General features: G+C 42.0%; 1 protein-coding gene across 10 annotated transcripts in view; it reads right to left on the reverse strand.

Moving 5' to 3' along the window:
- PAK3 (p21 (RAC1) activated kinase 3) overlaps nucleotides 1-23865 on the reverse strand; it is a 247621-nt gene that overhangs the window by 71465 nt on the left and 152291 nt on the right. For 9 of the 10 annotated variants that reach the window (XM_081808400.1, XM_081808393.1, XM_081808394.1 and 6 more), the window contains 2 exons: nucleotides 21236-21437; nucleotides 2898-2998 (listed from right to left, as the gene is read on the reverse strand). In XM_081808400.1, the coding sequence (XP_081664526.1) occupies nucleotides 2898-2998; nucleotides 21236-21410 (276 nt within the window). In that variant the 5' untranslated portion in view covers nucleotides 21411-21437. Of the gene's footprint in view, nucleotides 1-2897; nucleotides 2999-21235; nucleotides 21438-22253; nucleotides 22338-23865 lie in introns of all 10 variants that reach the window. The other variant, XM_081808399.1, reaches the window with a different exon arrangement.

Genomic DNA, 23865 nt, shown 5'->3' on the forward strand with positions numbered 1-23865 from the left:
TTGAGATAAACTAGTCGATCAATGAGACCTGACACTTAAATTTGAACGTACGCCACAAAGGCACATCATCAGATGGCCATCTCATTACTCCAGATTGAGGTACAAATCCCAAAAGTTAAGACAGCTAATGGAGACCTAGAAGTATGAGCATCAGAAGCAGGAGCACATATCAATGCCTGACCACGGGTACAATAACAACCAGATGTACAACAAGCTGGGGATTGTCCGGTGTAGCCCAGGAGAATGGCAGCATGATACAACAGGCCAAGCATTTATCTTATCATAAGAAATGATCATGTATATCACTCATACCATTCTTCCCTCTGATTGACTTGAAGCGACCGTCACAGGTCTAGAAGTCTGGAAGGGGGAGTTCTGAAGTATTTGGGACAAAAATGGCAATATAAAGGGTAAGGACTTTTCATAGTTTAGTACCCCAAATCTCACCTCCCAACCTAATTTGAATCTCAAGGTCCAAACGTATAACCAGGTGTACAAGGTTATATGGGCCAACTAGCCATAGGACAATCACCAAAGGGCACACCAAATTGGAGTCCAAATATTCACAGTGACAGGCCCTTGGAAGACAACTGAACAAGACAGTTCAACAAATTGCTCAAAATTCAACCTAAACAACAGCAATAATCAAATTTGGTAATATGTCCCTCCCCCTCTGCGTGCACACACACACAATACATTAGTGGCACCGTGGCAAATAGGACCCAATTTAAATGCTACCAACAAAATGATTTTAAAAGCTTATTATCATTTGGCATTTTTAAAAGTTAGTAAATGCAAACCAAAGGTGAAAAGAGTTAAAAAGTGCACAATTTGGCATCTTTAAATATAATGTGTGGGCAAGTAGTTTCAAAAGACCACCAAGAGGACAATAAATGCACCAGATTTCCAAATTTAGCCTGTGTCTGTCTGTATATTCAAACAACTGCCTGCATCCAAACAGCTGCTTTATTTTAAATTGGGTGTGGTGGAGGCGGGGGTGGGGGTGGGGCAGGTTTTGGTTTGGTTGGGTTCAGTTGCATCAAACTGTTGGTCACAACTGGAAAGAGTGCCCATCACATATCCCACCCCCGGCCCTCTCTGGTGGGTTCTTTGGGTTCTAACCGATGGCCAAGTGAAAATGCAGTCAGCAAGATGATGGTGATTCACTTTTTTTTCATTTCCATTCAGAACCCCGAAAGAACAAAGAAAGAGCTCAAGATATATTGTATTATAAGATGTCAAGCAAGTTGGAAAGAGCGGAAAATATTTTTTAAAAATTGGAAAGGAACCAGAATGTCACATGAGAATAGTGGAGGAGAGAGCTTTCACATCAGACCAAAAGGAAGGAAAAAGAAAACGTGGCACGACAGCAGGAAAACATAAGAGAAGTTAAAGCAGAAGAAAAGCACATAGAAAACAAAAAAGGTCACAACTGCAAGCATAACATTCTTAAAATAAAAACAGGGAAGAGTTATTAGACCACATTTATAAAGTTGAAGTGCTTTGACTGTTTCAAATGTCAAAAAAGTCATAACATCTTTGTTCAGATTATAAAAATCATTATTATTATTATTATTTTTGGTGGTGACAGCAGTCAAGGCCATTTGAATAATGTTTCTGACTTCATGGATGAAATTGGTTAAATCCTACCACTGTCTCAACTTTATTAACATCGGTATTTCTTTACGTTCTCTTCTGCTTACTACTGAGGGTATAGAAATAATCAGCTCATGTCACTTTACAAGGCCAAGATGTTTACTCCGTTGTGATTTTATTCTCATATTATATACTTCTGGAATTGGGGGGAAAAAAAAGGCAACTTGGTTGTCAATTCAGAGACATGGTTTGCTTCTCCAAATCCAGTCAATTTGTCCCCCGCCCCTTTTTGGTTCACTCAGTCATATGAGTTTACTTACTAACCGTCAAGTTACAAAACAGAAAATTTAATTATTCAACATCTAAAATTATCTCTGGTTTTAGAACCCAAGAATCATTGGTGATGATATTATAAAAGATTTTTCTTCTGAATGCATTCAAAATTACTCATCATCTCAGAATGTACATTTTTATTGAGATCCTTACTAGTATGGAAAAAGACAGTTGATCCTCCTGGGGACATATTTTTAGCCACATCTTTTCCTTCATCCATCTAAAAACAAAGATGCCAGATCTTTTAAAAAAAAAAAAAAAGTACAAAATGACTGAGATCTTGCGCTATTTGAGCACTACAAATATCCAAAGAAAGGCTGACTCTATAGCTATGGTCTTTCTGGAGAATTCGTATTGGTATTTATTGTGGATTGTATATGTGTAAAGCACATAACCACTAAAGCACACATGATATATTCATAGTCTTCCTGAAACATGGGGTTTGTTGTTTTGAAGGCCTATGAAATATGCCCGTTAATAGGCCTAAAAATAAGCCATGTTCTTGAAATCAAAGGGAAGACCAGGTCAATTGGACAGAGATTTTTGGTTAGTGTGGTTAGCTGATCTGGGTAATCCAGGTTCCAATGTCAAGCCTGAATTATTCAGATGGACTGTATTCACTGGCCAAGTTGAGTCCGTTGATTCTCTGATTCACTTCAAACAATAAAGAACAGGCTCAACAGAGTCTCTCTACCGGGACTACCTCTCCTGTGCCATGGAAAATTCGCATTTTCAATGACATTGAAGACTAACTGCGATCAGACATTTTTATGATGGACAAAATAATTTTGCCAATACTCTTGCCACTCTCTAGTTCCAACTGGGATTGACTCAGCATAGTCCATCTTCCTTGAAATCATCCAAAGCATCAAGCCTGACATTCTGGGACATGGGCATGTTTTCTTGAAACCTATTTTCACAAAGGAATTTTTTCATGGCTTGCAAAGCACAATAAGGAGCTTACTTACAGTGAACTCCCCGGTGACTGCGTCAAACCCCACATGAATCGTATGTTCAAAGTCTGAAGGAAGAGAGATCTCTGGGCGTTCTTTCTCCTTCTTCTTATTGGCTAAAGGCAAAATGTTAACATGTATTTATTGGGGATATAGTTTTGTCATCCCTAAGTTGTACAATTAGGTTCATCAAAAACAATTACAAAGTTGAAAGACAACTGATTCCAACACAAGCTTAACAGGATTTAGCTCCAGAAATTATAATTTCATCTGCAGAAGTAGCTGAGAGTTTGACAAAAAATGTTACATCCAGATAATATACAAATTTCCCAAATCAAGTTCAAACAAAACTTGCGGTCACACTGATTTATGTCCTTTACCAGTCTAATAATGTAACCCACAGGTATGTAGGTGTATTGTGGTTAACTGGCTTTGTTGGATCGAATAGGACTTACTAAAGAAGCAATTCATGATGATCAAGTCAAGCTAAGGTTTACTATTACAAAGAAAGAACAGAAAAGTGCTGAAGCTATCTATAAAAGCGTTAATTGTTTCAATGATAACCATAGTGAAATATCAAGAAGCTAGAACTTGTTTAATTTACATGTTTACATTTATGAAGCATATCTTAATAGACTCTTGGTCTTCTTTCAGTGAAAATACTACGGCAGACCATTAATGTTACACATCTTTATCACTAAAAATGTTTTTAATCATTTCCTACCCAGCACTTTGCTAGTAAAAAAAAATACAAATGGCTGATTTTTACTGAATTAATTTTATTTAGTTCTTAGTAACCTCAAATCAATGCTTTGGCTTAGTCATTCCAGTGTGTAGCTATTTTTCCATGTCCCTAATATATTTTTTTGTCATATTAGCCATTCAAAATCATTGTCCTCAAGTAGATTTTTCATAGTGACACAATTATGAATAAACACATCCACAGTTAATATGTCAAAAACCTTTAAAGATATTATCATTGGAGAAATTAAGTTGGGAACTGTAATGAAATTAGTCTATCTTGGAATAGATTCCAGGAGGAAGTAGGTTCCATAATAGACACATAATAGACACATAAGCAAATCGGAGCATGTATCTCTGATCGGGGTGCATTTCACACTCAAAAGACAATAATAATAATACTCACCCTCCTAATAATGGGAAAGTCAGCATGGTTTGCCCAATTGAAACCAGTCAATCTCAGAATTGCCAGGGTGGCCAACTTAGAACACTCTGGTTCAAACAGATGTTTCCTTGGTCTGAATTTCAGACAACATTCAATTAACCATATACGGTTTTGTGAGTTACCCAGGATAAATTTTCAATTCAAGACCTTTCACATTCAAATGTCATTCTCATGGCTTCTTGTCTCTTTCTACCCTCTCTCACTGCTCCCTATCTCCAGCTAGGGGACAGAGAGATGGGGCAGAAATATGTACATTCAAGGAGTAAGAAGATTAGGATACAGGATTAGGAAAGAAAGACTGGAGGTGGGGGTGGGGGGGTAGGTGGGGGACAAGGGTCACTCAAAGCCTCTGCCTGGCCACGGAACACATTAGGACTCAATTTGAAAAGTACATATGTGCCATTCAACTTGACTTCAGCATAGATGCCGTGTTTACAGCAAGCCTACTTTGTTGAATATGATCCTAACAATGAAGTGTAGAGTTTTTTTGTGGGTACCTACTTCTGCTGTGTGTTCTGGCCCCATAGCTACCACTCACACTTGCTTGGCCGCCGGGCAGCTATCCTAGCCACTCCTGTAATCGTGTCCTTGTTTTTCCTCTTCCCAGCTCTCCCAACCATGTTGGACGTGGCTGACTCCCTCTCTTTTTACTTCCTTCACAGTGTGGTCCCATTCTCCTCCTCCCTCTGTGACCATTCTTTATTTGACTGGCATCGCTTCTCCTTCTGCCTTTTCTAATGCAGTCTTTGGCCTTTAACAATCCTTTCTTCACCCCTGTTCCTCCTGGATGGTAGCCAGTCCCAGATACTAACCCATGTGGTGTAACTCCCTGATCTGCGGTTGGCTGGGGATGATCCGGGTACTGTGAGACCAAACGCTTTATACAATTTGAGAGGAATGCTCCCTTTAAGGAAAAACACTCCAAGACTACCAGGGCCCCTCCTAGGGCTTTGGAAGAGCCCCAGGCTAGTGAGGAACTCTAGAGAAGTGTTATTCACTTCATAGTGAATCTACTTCTAGTGACAGGTGACTCTCTTGGGGTCAAAGACCACTCTGAAAATCTGAAGGCGGCTATGGAACTTCTGCCCATAAATTGCACTGAACATATCTACACAATTCCCCATATAATTTCAGAGGTTCAGAACTCCCCTGGACTCCAGGTTGAGAACCCGTAGCTCAGTCTACATCTCCAATCACTGTATCAACTTGCATTCATGACCTCTCTTGCCAGCAAACAGTCTCTTCTTACTTTCCATTAGCAATGGTTGAATGTTTAAAGCTTATTGACTTAGCCTAACCACTCCACTTGGGCTGAGCTATAGGAATTGACTTCATGGAGTCTCTCCAGAAGGCTACCTGATTGCCAGTCCCTTACCAGCCTGATCATGCCCTTCCCTTCACGCAGGGCTAAGCGTAACAAAGGCAGGAAGCCCAAACTTGCTCTTCCTTTCTCTCAGTGAGATCGTACCACTAACCACGCAGATCAAAGAAGGATTCAGGCTTTAGACACCTCTTCTTTTGGGAGACCCTGAGCAATGAAAAGATTACGACCCCCTCCCTCTCCAATATATAATTCAAATAAAAAAAATACTAAAGCATAAAAAGGTAAGCAAGTCCATAAAGTTCTGCTATTCCTATGGTGATGAAGTCTTTCTGAAAACTACATATACAAACTAAAAATGTGGCCAGGTTTTGGGGGCCCCTGATTTGCAGGGCCTGTAGCACACGTTAACTCTCTTTATTGGGTAATTCAGCACTGGCCCAACTGCCCATGCCATAAATTTGGGAGCTTCTCTGACTCCCACTGTATTTCTACCTTAATTGGTCACCAAGTTCTATTCCATCTCCCACACTCCCACACTCATCTTGAATCTCCCTTCTTCCTTTCATCCCCACAAACCATTACCTTAGTCTAAGGTACCACTATTGCTCACCTGATCTTATTGCCTCCAATCTTGCCTCCTGCTCTTCATTACTTTGTGGCCAGAGTAATCTTGGAAACACACAAATCTGACCACATTCCTGCCATTAAGATCCTTAAATGGCCCCCCACTCCCCATATGGTAGAAGTTCATGCTCATTAGCATGCTATCCAGGGGCCTGCATGATCTGCCCCCAGCTTACCTCTCCGTTGTCTATTCGTGCCATAGCCCCCATTGTCCCATACCCACGTCATGCTCCCTAAACTGCTCGATTTTCTCTTACTTCCAAGACTTTCATGCTAGGCCAAGGCCCGGCAAGTCTTCTCTCTTACCAAGATCCCTCACCCTGCACTTTGGGTGGGTGACTCCCATTAGTCCTTTTTCTTGAAGATTCACACTTGGGCTTCCTCTTTTTTGGCAAGTCTTGCTCTGTCTTTCCTCTGCAGACAAAGTTAAATGCCCTTCTCTTCATGCTTCCATAGAACTGTCCGGTGCATACTCGGAGCTTGGCATGTATCAACACTGGATTGTTATTTCTTCTTTACCTACCTGTATCTCTAGCTAAAATTGGAGATACTTGACAGCAGAGACTGTATCTTATTCATTCTTACAACCCTTAGCACCTGGCTTATGTCCACACACTTCATGATTTTAATTTATGGAACATTTACCATGTGCAAAAAGTGCTTCTAGGGTCATCTCATTTAATCTCCATCACAATCTCATTAGGTAGACCTTATTGGTATTGTATTATTGTTCTATAGATAAGGAAAGCGAGAGTGAGGTTCAACCACCACCCAGGTATGTAGCAGGTGTCAGAGCCAGAATTTGAACCTAGGTCCCAATTGTGTCTACAGGGCCCAAGTTCTTAACAGCTACACCATTTATTATTCAGTAACATTAAAAAAAAAACCAAAAAAACGAACATCTTTGAGCCCTAGTCTTCAGTAAGTGGTTAGTGACTAAATGGAGCTTAGGTGAGAATTTTTTGTCCTTTCTTTTCTGGAACACTAAAATGTCTGTATCTCCCCCAGAAAATTGTTGGGCATTGGTCATTTATATTAATATTAGAAAAACAACTTTCAGTTCTACTCTCCAATGAGGGTACCACTTCCTCAGATAATCCTGATGGACGCTGCTCATTCTTCCCCATCCCGAGTTCTTAGGGGTGGAGAAATGGGGAAGGGTAGGGTTTCCCCCTTTTAATTCCAAGCTGTTGATCTGAGATCAGTACTTCTGCACTTGCCTCCAAAAAGCCCCTCCTTTGAGGTTACTGCCAGTCAGTGCTCTTGGCCAAGTCCCCTTATCCATTGAGGATTTGGGCTCCTGGTCTTCCTTCCTACCCTCAGTGCTGCCATCGCTCTGTGAAACGTGATATATAAATGGACATCTCTTTCACACTCCTTCCTTTTAACTCCTTGACCTTCCTCAACGCTAATGAGTTTCAGCTCCTTTCTAGTTCAATCTGCTCCCCTGGCCACCACTAACCCAGTGGTTGTCAACCAGGGCTGTTCATCAGAATAATCTGTAGAGTTCTATAAAAGACCAATGTCTAGGACCCATGCAGAACCTACTGTAGCAGGATTTCTGGGGGCGGGGAGACCTGGACAAATGATTTTCTAAGCTCCACAGATGATGTGCAGAGTGGAGGACCACAGGTACTCCAGGCCTTTTCATTATCCGAATTACCCTTTCTTTGAAAGATTAAACCCTGTTATCCCAGCCTCCCATCCTGCTATCTTTCCAGCCCTTAATCCTATTTTACTTATTCTTTGGTCTCAACAAAAACTCTAGTCCCTGGATCCCTCTATTTTTAAGCCAAGGTCCCAGCTTCCTCCTGGCCTAGACTCTTTGGTCCATCATTTAAATTGCTCTTAAGCCACTGCTTTGGAAGCAATGCCACTCTCTGACCTACTTTTGCAACTCTCCTGCAAAAATCTACTCTGAGAGAATCCAACCATGAAACCTCCACTTCTAGACTGAGGCTGATGAGCTATTGGAGGAAAAAATAAACCACACAGCTATGCAGATTGGTTCATACTATAAAAGTAAGAGGCCATAGTTGGGTCATCAGTGGTGCTTGACAATATTCTTCTTGTCTGTTGCCAACTTCCTTTCCCACTTCTCTTACTGAATATTCCAGAATTTTCTCACTTTGCTCAAACTTCTGCTTCACCCTCTGCTCCTTGACTTTCTGCATATCAAATTCCTCCACTTCACTGAGAAAAATGGAGGCCATCAGTTTGGAACTCCTTTGACTGGGCTTCCTGTCCCACCCCAACTGCATTTTTCTCCATCAGTAACATCTCATGTCTCACCGGAAGCAATGTCCCCCCCTCTGCCTGAGGTTTCTCTCTCCACTGGTGCTCTAGATACCAGTCCCTCTCACTTTTCCAGGGCTCTCACACCAATTATTGCCTATTTCTTCTTGTAGCTTCAAATCTCTCCCTCCCTACTGACAACTTCCTATCTGGCCTGTGAGACCTGCTGAGATCTCTTTCATCCTTAAAAATTAAAACCCTCTGCCATCTCACATCTTTCTCTTGCTGCTACAGCTCCGCCTTTCCTTCTGGAGCTTAAACTTCTTGAAAAGGCAGCCCAGACTTCCTTAACTTTCACTCCTCAAACCAGTGCAACGAGTCCCTGAGGTCTCGAATGTATCTCCTACTTGAAAATGCGCACTTTTCAGTCCTTACAACTGTTGACCTTTCAGTCAAAACTGACATTGCTGACCCTGAACTTCATGAAACGAAATCCTTCCTGCCTTCTTTCACACAGTCCTTTCCTAGAGCCTGTTGCTGAATTTCTGGGTCTTCTGTTGACTCCTTAAACAGTACTTCGCAGGAGCTGTCCTAGGTCCTCATCTCTTCGTACCAACACGCCTCTCCCTTCGGCCACCTCACCTACTTGTACAGTTTCACTTCCCAGCTATACTAGTGGCTCCCCGTATGGATGTCCAGCCCTGACTTCTACCCTGACCCCATGGACTTGCATTCTGAACACCTCTATTTCGATATTTTCAAAAGTAAATGAATTTTCCACTGCCTTCTCCCACGCAAAACAAGAAATGACCCTTCTCTTCTCATCATCTGCTTAGTTGCCTACTCTATTAATGCTTCCTCATAAATATTCCCTCTGTGTTGTCCTCTTCTGTTCTTACCGATAATGGCCCTTAGGCCAGGGCACTGTCATTTCTCACCTGCATAACTCCATCTGTCTCCTTCTGTCCCCTCCCCACCCCCACCACAATCCACTCTTCTCCTGTGGCTGGAGTGATATTTTGAAACACAAAATCTGATAACGTTCCTCTGCATCAATGCTTCCCCAATGCCTTCAAAATCAAATTCAAAGCCCTTAGCATGGAGTATATAAGCCCTCCAGGATCCTGTCCCCAATTACTTCCATGGCTCAGTCTCCCACCCCTCGCCCACTCTCACTCTATACACTAGCTATTTGGAACTACTTGTAGTTGTATTCACAGCACCCCAATGAATAATGTGTCATGCCTACTGCCTTCGTAATGCTGCTCCTTCTACCTGGAATGCCACCCATCCCTGACATGGCTAGCTCTTTTCTTTCTTTAAGACTCACCTCAGTTCAGTGGTCACTTCTTCCAGGAAGACTTCCCTAACTTCACCTCCGTCTTGAAGAGCTGTCCCTCCTCGGTGCTCACTTCTGTACCGCACTTACCACGCTAAACTCTAATTGATGACTGACTTGTCCGTGTCCCCCACTAGGCCATCAGTTCCTTAGAGGCAGGAACTGGGACTTAGCCACCTCTGTACCCCAACATCTATCTAACACAGTGCCCGATTCAATAACTATTTGATGAATAAGCACATGCACAAATGAATGAATGGATGAATGACCTTCATTATGTGAAATGAGACCCGGTAAGATGGAGACAGGTCATGCCTATGTGCCTTTATGTGTTCATGGGTGAGGAGACTAGGACTCAGGTTCCCTAAAAAGGCTGTGTGGTGGGAGGGTATGTTTTAAAGTACTTGTTACAGTTGAAGATGTTGGTGGCAGCTTTGGGGCTGTTTTTCCTCAACAGCGGGGATGACTCTGAACTCATTCAGGCACACATCTTGCCAGATGCCAGCTTGGGGCCAAAAGCATATATTGGCAACACAGTTGGGCAGGGTTCAAGGTACAGCAAAGCGACCAATTCTCACCCACATGGAATCTCTGGACGATGCTATGCTTGCCTTCTGAAAGCATTTGAGAAAATGGTCACCTGAATCTTCCTCGTTGTAGGAATTCCACTTGTCATCTTCCCCTAAAATTCCTGGAAGTTTTGTTGGGCCTTCTCATTGGATGATGTCATATGGTCACATCCAGAATTATGTTGTGGAGCACTTTCTAGCTCCTTGAAAATAGAGCATGCAGGAGAGGAAAGGGAATGGCAGAGAACATAGGAAAATGCTTTCAGACATGAATGGAGCCTAAAAGCACAGAACACCAATCATTTTTTTAAAAAGCAATGGAAAGCATGCAAGGTTCCGGCATGGGGCATAGGAAAAAAAGTGACATTTAAAGCCACATTAATACAGAAGGCTAAAAGCAAAGTATGATGTAAAAAGCAGAAATAATTTTTCCAAAGGAAAACACACACACACACATAGAGGCTGGCTAGTTCTAAGCAGAAAGCATTTCACATGCTGGTAGTGGCTCTAAAAGGAACAATTCTGTCTTGCTACTGTCCCACTTTCCTTTCCTTTGAAAGTGTACACAGCCTTGTGGATCAGTGTAGTGACAGACTGCGCTAGGTGGCTCATTAGGAACTGAAGTAATATTCTAGACTTGTAATCTGACTGGGGAAACACACTTAGCAAATAAGAAATAGTGATCGATACTACCAGACCAAAGACAATTAGGTGCTAGGTTGAAAAGAATAGAGTATAAAAGATGTAGAGGACAGAAGGCTGTGGTGGGTAGTGAGAGCTTATTGGAGGAGGTAGGACTTGAGAGATGGTCTTAAAACATGGCTAGGCACGGGTCATGAGCTCAGGGTCCTGGGATGGAGCCCCTCATTGCATCGGGCTCCCTGCTCAGTGGGGAGCCTGCTTCTCTCTCTCCTCTGCCCCCACTCCTGCTCTCTCTCGCTCTCTCTCTCTCAAATAAATAAATAAAATCTTTAAAAAAACCGACAGGCAGGAAAGGGCAAGGCATGTAAGTAGAAAAAAATAGGAGAAGCAAAGCTTGCAAATAGGAACATATGTAGCATATCGATGAGGAAGTGGGAAGACACACAGGTAAATAGATAGGGTATAGCCTTGGAAAGCAGGAAGGAAGGTGAAATTGGAGATGGTAATGAAGAATGTGCTAGAAAAGGTTTTTAAGCAGGTGGCTGATATAATAGAGAAGGTACTTTCTGGAAGACAAGCCAGGGAGCTATGTGCTGCTAGCTAGGTACACAAGGCTTGGTGGGGGCGGGCTTCAAAATGGTAGCTTACTTCACATAGGCTGAGAAGAAAAATACACAGTGGGGATGGAATGGGGAAACCTCTGTGTTACTGCATCTGTTGCCTCTAAGATCACCTACTAGGCATTTCTTCTAAACTGTGTGTGTGAGTGTGTGATCTCTGCAACCAGACTGAAAGTTGTAACCTAAGGGAGAGGACAGGGAATCTTGTCTTCTATGTACTATGCCCCACAACACTCAGCACAGAGCTGGGCACATAAAAAGCATACACAAATCTATTCTGAGCGAAGTATACCAGGGAACTATAAACAGTGCTCCAGGAAAGCCTCTATTCACATCCAATTCTGGTCTGTCTCCTTTTTACACGGAGATAGCTAGTAAACTTGATCTGTGCTTCAAGTCAGCACACAGCCCAGCTTTATGCATTGGCTGCTTGCACGTCTCTGTCCTGTGATGTTCCATGAAGTCCTCTGAGAGAAAGGAGGTCTAATAAGATATGTTGCGAGGAGGCTTGTACTGAAGTTGCGGGGGCTGGAGCTCTCCTGGGAGGGATTCTCACCCCGCAACCCTCAACTTGACACCAGAAACCCTCCTCCCTTCTCCCTACACAGGTGCAATCTGTACTCAAATGTACTCTTTAGCGGGGTGATAGGTGTTTCCTGTGGCTCACTCATTTCCCTCATCCACTAAGAGGCTGCGAGTCAATGCCTCATAAAGACCATTTATAGAATGTTGCCCTTGTGGCCTCTAAGAAGTAAAACGCCTCAGTGTCTACCTAACTACCAGGAAAGTAAAATAGGTAGGGGAGTTGTTGCTTTTTTTTTTAATTCCAACAACAAAAAAAGCCATTCTGCTCCATCCTCTGATGCATGGGTCACAGAGCACACTGTGTCTTAACCCCTGGAGGGAAATGTTCTGAAGCCTTATACTTGGGTAAGAAGAAGTATTCCAGAGCAGTTCTGGGATACAGTTCCTCCTATGGCAAGGAGCAATAGAGCCAGAGGGACTGATTTCTGCAAAGACGATTCTCATCTCTGACACTTCTGCTCTGTAAACAAATATGGTTTGGGGACACAGGATGAGAGGGTATCTGACAATTTCTTATTCACTTTATGAAATGTGCATTTTCCCCTTACACAAGGGAGGAAATAATTCTCTAGTTTTCCTCTATTTTGGGGGGCAGGGCATAGACAGAATGTCACTTGCGGGTCTTCAAATTTATTTTTCCCATTGGAAATACTTGAAGGTACTATGTGGTGACTACACTGGAAAGTTAGGCACAAAAATAGATTTTATTCTTGGTGCTAAGTATTTAAAGAAATTGACAGTGCAAGGTGGGTAAAAGATTTAAAAAGAGGTTCTACGTCACAGATGTATTTTTGGCTTCAACCTAGCATCTTGGGCAAAATATGTACTGATTCCGAGCAGAAAAGGAAATTGGTGTTTATTAAATGAAGAAAAATACCCAAATCTTTAAATACTGGATTATAAGTGAATCTGAGAGAAGGTGTGAGAGGTGACTGTCGTGTTCTATTTTCCTATGGTTCTTTCATAGTTTAACTGTAAAAGCATGAGTTATTATTTTTGTAAAAGAAAAAAAAGATTTAAAAGCCCCCAGAATCACACTGGAATCAGGAAGAATTAAAATTTTCCTTTTTTTTTTTTTTACAAAGGCTGTTGCTTTTTGCTAGCCAGTCAGACCCTCAGGAGTCACTTGTAAAGACAAAGGTAGGGCCCCCGTCATCATTGCAGGTTGAGAAAGGGGGTGAGAATCACCTGCGTGTCACTTGCTTCTTTAAAAATTCTACTTTTTCATATGCCACGGGCTAAAACCCTATTTTCAAAACAAGTTAGGTGGCCCCCATTTTATGGTAAGCAGTGGGATGTTCAACCACCGCTGGACTAGAAGTCAGGGAAGATCTAAATTCCAGGTCTGCCTTGCTTTGTAACCCTTAGTGGGGCATCTTTGTGGAAGTCACTTGACTTCTGAGTCCCTAACCTTTTGCCTTCCTCTATAAAATGGGGGCAAATCCTTGCTTCCGCCATAAGAGATTTGAAGGAGGTAACTGGTATGAAACCACTTTGAACTCTGTAATATCCCTTTAACTGCCATCCCAAATACATCATCTCATTAGTAATATACTCAGCAACTGGGTGACTCTGTTTGCTACAGAACTAATCTGCCACTTTTTTACCCAGGACTTCCCATCCTATGAGTGATGTCTATGAAAATGTAACTACTGAGAAAGAGGATTAGACTGGGCTGTTTTAAACACTCACTGCTGTTATAATCTTTTGTTATGTTAGCAAATTCCTAAGTATATAGCTGGGAGGGCCCAGGGTGGAGGGTTCATTGTCCTGCTTCAGGTAGAACCTGATAAAGCCATGAGACTCCCAATAGAAGAACCTAGAAAATCTCACCCTTGGTAATTCATAGTATTTAATCAGCATATCTGGAATTTCTTTATGCCTAGTTCATTCCTGCCGGTGAAATAGTAAGCCTGTTTCCTCCTGCCAGGTCTTCGGGGGCTATGGAAAACAATATATACTCTCCATAAATTAGCAGCCTTTAATGTGCAGATAAAAACTCAAAAGTGGTACTTGATTCTGCAAGAGCTCCAGGCCCAGTGCATACGCTGCGTGTTCCACGAGGATGATGGGGGAAAGGAAATGATAGTCCCAAGTGAGCCCTTCCAGTGACCTTCACTCACACACAGACAGCCCTCACCTGCAGGGGTCATCTTCAAAAACATTCAGCAACAGCAATCATTCTGGCAAATCATTAGGACTCTTACCATTTCCTGCCAGTCAACACACACTGGTTCCACTCTCCTTTACAGCCGGTTCACACATGCAACAATTTGAATGGAAAATGTTTGAAAACAAACAAACAAACAAACCGAATATGAGGCAATGTCCTAAACCAGACGCTCCTGATCACGTGGATAATTATATACGGCACAAGGCTGAGAGAGGGGGGAAAAGAAAAGGGCCTCATTTGCTTTAAGGAGGAAAGCAACTGCATATCCCTTAGCTTGTGTCCATTTTCCTCCGCTTGCAACACTTTGCTTTAATGTTTGAAACAACTCTCTCCAGCCTTCCCCTCTTCTCATCCATCCCCTGTATCCTCCCTACCCCCTAACCTCCCCCTCACACACTGCTTCCTCTCTCTCGATTTAGATCTCCCTGTTGCTTTTATCCTTTCGTGTATACATCTCCCTATCAGGAATTCTGTACTTCTCTTGAATTTGACCGTCTGCTCATTTTAGCGGGCCACCATATTGGTGCCCAATTTCCCTCTTCATTGGCCTTGATGTAGAAACACAGGCCCTAGCAGGCAGAGGGCATCACTATCCCACCTTCTTCCCATTTTAACCACAGGGCACTTTTAGGAGTAAAGGAGGCTCTTCTCCTGGGGAACGGCACTGACCTTGGAGGACAGGCAAGATGCCACGTCCTTGAGGCTTCCCAAAGGGCAGGGCAGTGATCTCCAAAGAGCACTCCACTGAGCTGTATGGTTTACATTTGGAGAACCAAGAAGAATGTAAAAACCATTCAGGATGTAGCAGTCTCTGACATCTGGCTGTCTGATAACGGAACCCTCAATTAATTTTGACCCAATCACTGCTGGTGCAATGATAATAACCTTGGGCTACTGCAAGATCCCAAAGCGTCTTCAGTATCACCGAGGAAAGACTGCATACTGTTCAGTGTAGTTATCACACTAAGTATTTTTTATTGTGCATTAATTAGATGAAAGTAACGTGCATTGACCAGAACATTTGATTAAAACGACCATAAAGGATCACTGAGAGTCTTCTTTAATATAACTGTTGCACAGCAAAGCTTTTCTGTGTAGCATAAAGAGAAGAGAGCAGACCCTAGGAATCAAAACAACTTTATATATATATATATATATATACATATATATATATATATATAATACAATAACAAAACTATATGGCACTTGAACTTTTTCACATGTATGAACACCCTCATGCTGAGCCTTGACTTTCTCAAGTAAGCAATAAACAGCCTGTCAAGTACACACATCAAATGAAAATCAAACCCACAGAATGCCCAAATCCAATGTTAGCACATCTCTCTTGTCAAGAATATTTTCCCACCATCATTTCTTTAAAAAGAAAAACAAACAAACATGAAAAAGTTTTCTTTCCCTCTGAGCAGTGATGAAAAAAAAGTCCCCCTTCCTGAAATTCAGATATGCTTCAAAGTACACCACCATCTTAAGGGAAAATGAGAGCCACTGCTGGCTTCTGGAGGCTAGGAGCAAACTAGAGTTCACCATGTATTCCCTACGGCCTGTTGCAAGGTAGTGTGATGAAGCAGAATACGCACAGGGCTGGTAGTCAGAAAGACCTGGGAGACTCCTAGCTTCCGTCGGCTGCTATGTGATTCTAGGCTGCCTACTTAAATGCTTTGAACTTAAACGACCTCATCTGCAAAAAGGGGATAATACAGAGTAGCTGTGAGGATGAAAAGACTCAATACGTGTAAAGTGCCTGGCACAGTTTGGCACCTGGGAACTAGTCAGTAAAAGGGAGATGACCTCTTGTTTGTCTTGAGTTGACTTCTATCCACCTAGCCCCTCATACTCCTCCAGGGAGAGGGACCTTCACTTCATTCTCAGGCTCACCAGCTCCCAAATCTCTCTGAGTCCCCTGCAAACAAAGGGCACATCAACTGTGCTCTCTAAAGATACGGCCCTTCACATGGCATCTCAGGTCCTCTGCAACCCACCTAATGCCCCAGTGCGGCTCGCAACACACGACATGTAAAGCGCGCCTCAGAAGACAAAGACGTCACGCACACCATGTCACCTCCAAATGCAGCCTCACCTGCTTCTCTCCCACATGTTCCTCCAAGCTTCACGTCCTTAACACTGATTATTTTTAGAGTCCCTATGCCGTCTGCAGGGTCCTGGCTGATTCATTTGCCTCATTGCATTTGCCCTACTGGTTTATTTATCCGTGTATTTTCTTATATGAATATATATATATATATACACATCCATGTATTTAGTCCCCTTCTTGTTCCCAAATGGATATAAGGTGGCTTACAAGAATACACAAAATACAGTATGATAGCATAAATCCAAAGTAAGTAAGAAAAGGAAAAGGAAAAAAAAAAAAACAGTAACAAAGACAGAAACATAAAATGGAGCCTGGAAGAAAGCCAATACAAAGTGCATACATACCGCAGGGTCCCATTTCAAGCGCTCTGCATGGGCCACACATTGGGCTCCAAGCTTTGTGGCAGCCGAGCCACCTGATCGGTCTCACCTTTCACAGGGACCATCAAATCAAATCAAATCACTTGTTCAGGATGTCCTTTTTCCTGCTCTACATTCTGAAAACTTTTCTATAGTAAAGTATCACCAAATGGTGGCAAAAGGTCTCTCCTAATTCGCTCTAACGCCAAGATCCAGCTCCTGGAACAGTCTCCAACAAAGACAGATCCTCAATCTGGAGATTACATTCACTGCTTCTTATTTTGTTTCTGCCTTGCCTCTTGAAGCTCCATTTGGTCAATGACATGTAGCTATTAAAAAGACTTCTTAAATGAGCAAAAACCTCTGCTTTCATTTAACTCAAGAGATAGACAATGTGACGTTATTTATAACAAAAGTTTGGAAAGGACCCCAAATAGCCAACAAAATATCCTGGTCAAATAAACCATGATGCTACTATATGGTGAAATATTACACACCATCAAAAATGGTATTTATGAAAACTAATTAAAAGGGTAGGAAAATATTCGTGATAAAACTTTTAAGTACATGTTAAGTAAAAAATGAAGATATAAAAGAGCATTATTAGGATTTTAACTATGTAAAAAACTGTGCATAAAGATATATATATATAACGCCACAAAAAAGTCTGGAAAGAAATCCACTAGAATGTTAATATCGTTTCTGGCATTTGTGAATATAGGCAACTTTTATCTTTTCTGTTTGTCTTTAATTTCCATTTTTTTAATATATATTGATAAACAAGTTCTATATGAAATGAAGGAGGAGGACTAGGAAGAAAACCACCAACCCAGTTGGTTATTTTTAGCTTGTAAAATTATGGGCAATTTTCATTTTCTTTGAAGTTTTCTATAATCAGCGTGTAAGTTCTAGCTAGACACAAAAGTACTTTAATTAAAAAAAAAAAGAAACACAGAGTTCTAAAAATATGATTGTTTGGTTGTTTTGTTTATAACGTCCAGAATGATACAAATGTAATACCACCTCACTATTATGTAGCCCATTTTAATTTTAACACCTCTCTAATACTTAGAATTGCATTTGGCTACCAGAAGATATCTTGTGAGGTAGCCCGGGTATCACTCCCTGCACTTAACTGGTGCTGAAACTCGGGGACTAGCCCAAAGTCACAATAATCAATGGCAGAGCTGAACTCCAACCCAGGTTCTTCAGAGCCCAAATCCAGTGCTCTTCCCATTCATTCAAGACTGATTGTGCTATAACCCAAGCAGTCACCAAGAGGCAGAAACATGGAAACAGCGACCCCTCCTTACCCATGAGGGTCAAGTTCCCGAGCAACCCCCAAGGTAGTAGAGTTCAGCTGAAGAAAGTATGATTTTAGGAGGTTTCCAAAAAAAGAGGGGGGAGGGGAAGTGAGGTCACATGCAAACTTTTGAAAGCCCTCATGGGTAATTTTTTGCACAGTGAAGCAAAACAATAACAACAGCACATTACATAAAGAGAATGAGAGTTTACATAGCTTAAATTCATAAAAATGATAGGTTCTACAGCGTTTCCATGTAGATCCTAAGATGATTTCCAGAGGTGATGAGTATGTCACACTCATTATGGCAGGGGGACAATGGGGGCGACAGTGAAGTGATGAACAGGGGTGAACTGTTAGCTCAAATCGTGGATCTTCATATTCTCCCAAGTCATCGGAATCCAATCCTGAGATTGGAACAACTTGCTTGTGCCTTTCGCCCTATCAAAGCAAGTGGTTTTAGTGGCAAAAACTTCATGACTGGCTCTTCTGAAGATACTGTCTCCTCAAGTCTTTCCTGAAGATACTTTAGCACTTCTGTACAGAGTTCAAATTGAATCGCTCAAGCTTTCTCTGAAGGTGGCATACTAAGTGTCTACTGTGGGTACTTAAATGGCACTACTTGAAGATTTAGGCTCTTCTGAGGGTGCTTTCTTCCTAATACGGTAATGTAAAAAGACTCTTAGCACCTCTTTATAGAGAGTTCAATGAAATCCTTCACACTTGGTCTGAAGGCAGCTTATCAGCTGTCCAGCGATATTGAATGGTCCTCCTTGACAACTCAAGTTCTGCGGAAGACGCTTTCTCTCCAATGTGATATCTTTTTTTTTTTTAATTCATTCGAGACACAGAGATACAAAGAGAGAGAGAGAGAATGAGCAGGGGGAGAAGCAGAAGGAGGGGGAGAAGCAGACTCCCCGCTGAGCAGGGAGCCCGACATGGGGCTCAATTCCAGAACCCTGGGATCATGACCTGAGCCAAAGGCAGATGCTTAACCATCTGAGCCACCCGGGGGCCCTCCAATGTGATATCTTGAAGGCATCACAGCACCTCTTTACAGAGTTCTTCTAAACCACTCAAGCTTTGAACAGGTTAAGATTTGACATGTAAATGTCTCAATTTGCATTATTTTCTTGGGGGAGGTTTTAATCGTGTTCTAAAGGCTCTGCACCTGTTGCTTCTAACTATATTTGTCTCCAGTCCCATAGCTTCCTAAGTGTCTTTGTCATAACTTATGATAATCACCCCTAGGGTACTGGAAGCTTCCTGAGAGTCATCCTCTAGCAGCATCAACAGGTTCAGTTTCAACTTCAGCCAATGTGTGCTCTTGTACCAAATGTCCCTCCTCATTTATAGGTTCTTCTTGATCCAAAGATTCTCTGTCTTTAGAACAGATCATTGAAGGGTATGTCACCATCTCTAGCCAGATTTTTTTGCCAGCTTGCATTACTGACAGGTCTGTTAAACTAGCTAATGCTTCTTTTATTAAGAAGACAACATTAAACTGATAAGAACAGATACTACACTTGATAGTGTCAGAACCCCATGCATTAGGATCTTCAGACAGAGGAGCCTTTGAGACTCTGAACAACAAAGGTATGCATTAGTTTGGCATAAGTCCTCTTGAATGGCTGGATCATGCAATGATCTAAGGGCTCAAGGATCTGTTAAGGTTGTCTTTATAAGGACTGGGAAGAATCAGCAGGACTTTGAATTCAAGATTTTTTTTTTTTTTCATCCTGAACTTCCACGAGAAATCACTGCTTAAACCATTCCTTAAGGAGAGGAGTTATCCAGACTTTTCTGTTTATGTGCCAATACACCAGAAACTTGGCTTGGCTTTTTGTTTCCCCTGAGAAGATTTGGGCAAAGTTTGGTGTCAGGCAGCAACGGTTTCGCAATGAGGTCACCCCAGGTGTTGGCACAAAACAGAAATGTCGGCCTCTCTGTTTTTGCTGAACTCGGGTCGGCATTGGTTGGCTCTTTTTCTTCAAAAGGGCAAGTAGGATTATTCAAAGGTTTCCAAAGCATGGTGGTCTCAACAGCAGCGAAGATTCGGGCAGCCACATAATCTCCTGCTTCAGTTGCTTCCTGCACTTGGGGCAGATACAACACAGTGGTTCTTTCTTCTGCACCACGCTCACCGAGGACTTGGTCTCCCGGGCATGGTGCACCAGAAAGTTCTCAAAGCATCCCTTGCTCTCGGCAGGATTTTTTTTTCTGGGACCCACTTCGGTGTCTGAAAACACATCTTTGGCCATCCCTCGTGCACATTCGCAGACCCTTGCGTGGAAAGTGCTTTGCTGTTCTTTTGCTTGTCTTCACATGCAAGGGTTTAACATTTCCATCATTTCCATCCGGGTCACCAGGGATAAAGCACCTCTTAGGTGACAGAGGCGTACCAAGAGGCAATCCTGGTCCTAATAAGTGTTGGCTTTCCTTATGGTACGAATTGTGGGACTCATTCCCACCATGTAAGTGACCTGCAAAGCTACTTGTTTTACCTCGAAGGAGCGGATGGTGAACGTCTCCTTTCTAAAGACACCCCCTTTCTTGCCTTTTTGGCAGCTTGCTCTGGTCTTGCTTCACTCTCTTCCGCCTCAATAGTCACATTTATAGAAGCCATGTTTAAGTTTACGCTAATTAATGCAACCTGACCCCTATTTACTAGAGATTCTCTAGCCCCTCAGTATCACAAAATGGTTTTATGAATAACACATGGATAAATGTTAATATATTGTTGGGATGCTCAGTGCAAATGGGGCTGATGGTGGAGGAATGAGAGAGAGAACAAAGGACTCAGAAGGGTCTCCCCACCTCGTGATAAAGCCAGAGAGACAATCACGTGACGACTTGGACTGACTCCCGTATACGCAATTCAGAATTTTCACCATTGTCAGAAAGGTATACAGAAGTAAATCCACCTATACTCAAATCTCCAATAAGGTCAACTTACAGTTAGAAAGGGATTACTGTAAATTCCCCTCTAAGTTATGGGAAAGAAAGTCACTATTCATATATTTAAGACAGTGCTGTTGCTATGACTTCCCTTGGTCGAACACCATGAAAGGGCAAACACGGCCTAAGTGAATTTTCTGTAAACCCGCGGTTAAGGCAATCACACATTATCCTCTGACAAAACGCAACCTCTGAAGATGTACACGGAAAGGTCAGGCAGGCCCCGCACAGCCAATGCTCCAGAAATGACTACCCAAGAAAGAAAGTGACAATGAAAGAAAGAAAACTAGCCCCTTTTCAATGCCCGGCCACTGATACTTTACTTTTATCCCCTCCTCCTGGGAAGATAGAGCGAAGCCTGGCTTTCTTATTCTTCTCTTCAGGGGCCATGGGAAGTGGTTTGGAACTGTGGTTGAGTGCTGAAGAATCTCGGTTGTTACTGTTCATTCTCAGCGGTGGGGCTGGGGGTTTCTCTTCATTATCCAGACTGTCAGACATTTTCAGGGACAACTGATTGCACAGCTCCTACAGAACAGGAGGAGAAAACAGGAATTGAGAAAGAAACGGCCTTAAAAACAAAAAACCAAAAAAAACAAAAACCAATCCGGTAAAATGGGGATTCTGCTGTCTTAGACACAAAAGCGTTGGTCTCGCGTGGTCTCAGGTTTTGTGATGACCTTTTACGGAGGTTTCTTTTCTAGAGGGGAGGGACCTGTCTCCCTAAAGACCAATGACGCCATTTCCCAAAGAGGAAAATGAAGGCAATAATTAATGGCTTTTCAATACATAGACACAAACACAGAAAGTCCCTTTCTATTTTCTGCTGTCCGCTCACAACCTTCTAATGAACAATTTACAGCCTTCTTTAAAAACTCTACCCTGATTTTTGGTGATGCTCGGGAAGCACAACCTCCTCAAAGTCTGGGGTTGACACGGGGTTTGGCTGTTGATTTTTAATGGCCCCAAACAAGGACTTGTTAGCTGCTTTGACACTGAGGTGCCACTGGCGTCGGATTCTTACCTGTGTGTACCTGACGTACAAAACACACTCTACTGTCTTATGAGAAAGAACTGGGGCATAATCTAGTAGGCCTGACAGTTGCAGCAGACTCCGGATGTAGCGACAGGGAAACAATGCCCCATTTTCAGGTAGTGGGTAGAATATAAAGCTGAGCCAGACGTCCCCACGAGCAAAGAGGAGCTAGCTCCAAGGAGAGGACCAGTTCCTGAGGAGACATCATACCCTTCCTCCTTGTCATGTTTTATGCCCTGAACAGGGGAATGAGGGAGATGGCCTGGGTAACAGGGTTGAAAGAACCAGTCAGGGTTTTAGCAACTTACCTGCTCTTAAATTCATTACTCGTTAGTATCTTCTGCTTAGGGCCGAATACGTTCAGGTTTCATCCCACTGGAAGGTAAAGTGACCTGGAAAAGCATGGACTCCCCGAGGAAATGTTCCCGCTTCCAACTGTTTTCCTATTCTAATTCAAGTCCCTCCACTAGGACCCCAATGGAGGCTTGTGGTCTCAAGTCACGTCTCAAGAGTATCTTCCAAGTGAATCTCCAGTTTGAACACAAGGCAAATGAAATCTCAGTGCAACAGAATCTATGTAAATTCATCAAGTATTAACTGGCGCTAATTTAGGAGCATAAGAGCTCTTCAAAAACGACTTAGCAGATCACTTTATTCCAACAACATTTACTATAAACAAACTTAAGTACAGCAATAACCAGGGTCTCCTCGTTACCTGCTGTAATGAGAAATAATCTGTCATAATTATTTTTATCTCTTTAGTGGTTACAATGTGTTTACTATTCGCAGTAATGAACTCTTACATCATGTGATGTGGAAGACTTTCAAAATTTTACTATGTCCCAAATTTTCTCCAATTTAAGTATTCAAGAATAGGTGAGTACCAATTAATAGTTTCTCCATCTGCACAGGTGACTGCCAACTAACAATGACCGGCTTGATCTTAATCTGGGCAAGAGATCTCTTTTCTTTTGGGGGCATGGGGATGAAAAGCAAGGCAATGATGTTCTTTGGAACAATATCCAATACTTCCCTTATGTATGGACGTATGATTATTGGCCCTGATTTCTCATCTAGTAAGATAACAGCAGTCAGAGAGTCTTGCCCTCCTGTGAACTGTTGCAGTCCCTCCTTTTTTTAGCACCCTTTGTTTTGCAATACACATACCCTGACTTGTTTTGTAGTTGCATTTTTATCTGTATATTTAATAAACATTTTATATATATATATATGACGTGCAGCCAGAGATGAAACCCACTGCTCAAGCCTATAATCTCACTTCCAGTGCCTAGCACGGCACCTGACACAGAAGCTTAAATCATTATTTGTTGTTTGAGTACGTATGAATGGAGACACAGATGGGTTACTTAAGAGACATATTCTTAGAGTTACTATTGGACCCCTTAAAGGACAGTAATCATGCTAGGGGAAACACTCAGTAATAAAAGTTTGGTCACCAATGACAACTTGATTAACCTCGCATTTTCCTATTTAGGTGAAACCCAGCACAAGATAAAGTGAAAAACTGTGATTTTAAGGATAGAGTATACTCACAGATACCACTGGTACTAGTAAATGTTTGAGTAATCTAAGAAGCCAGTGTTAATGGATCTGCATTCCCTTTTGCATTTTAAATTTGGTCCTTCTAAATTCATTGTTTCTCCAGAAGAAAAGTGAGTTTAACACCGACTTCACCAGCAGCATTATTCTGTAGTGGATGGGTTCATGGTTTTCATTTAGTCACTGAGAAGAATTTGCCACAGAAAGCACTAATTTTTTTGTGTGTTTTTTTTGTTTGTCTTACTTTTGGGGGTTTAAAAATAATGCTTGAGTATGGGGTGATTATTACATAAAGCTCAGATACACAAAATATAGCTTGGTAAAAATAATGAAATTTGAAAACCATTGCAAAAAAAAAAA

This window comes from Leptonychotes weddellii, chromosome X (assembly GCF_054177405.1).
Source record: "Leptonychotes weddellii isolate Sample4059 chromosome X, ASM5417740v2, whole genome shotgun sequence".
Taxonomy (NCBI): Eukaryota; Metazoa; Chordata; class Mammalia; order Carnivora; family Phocidae; genus Leptonychotes; species Leptonychotes weddellii.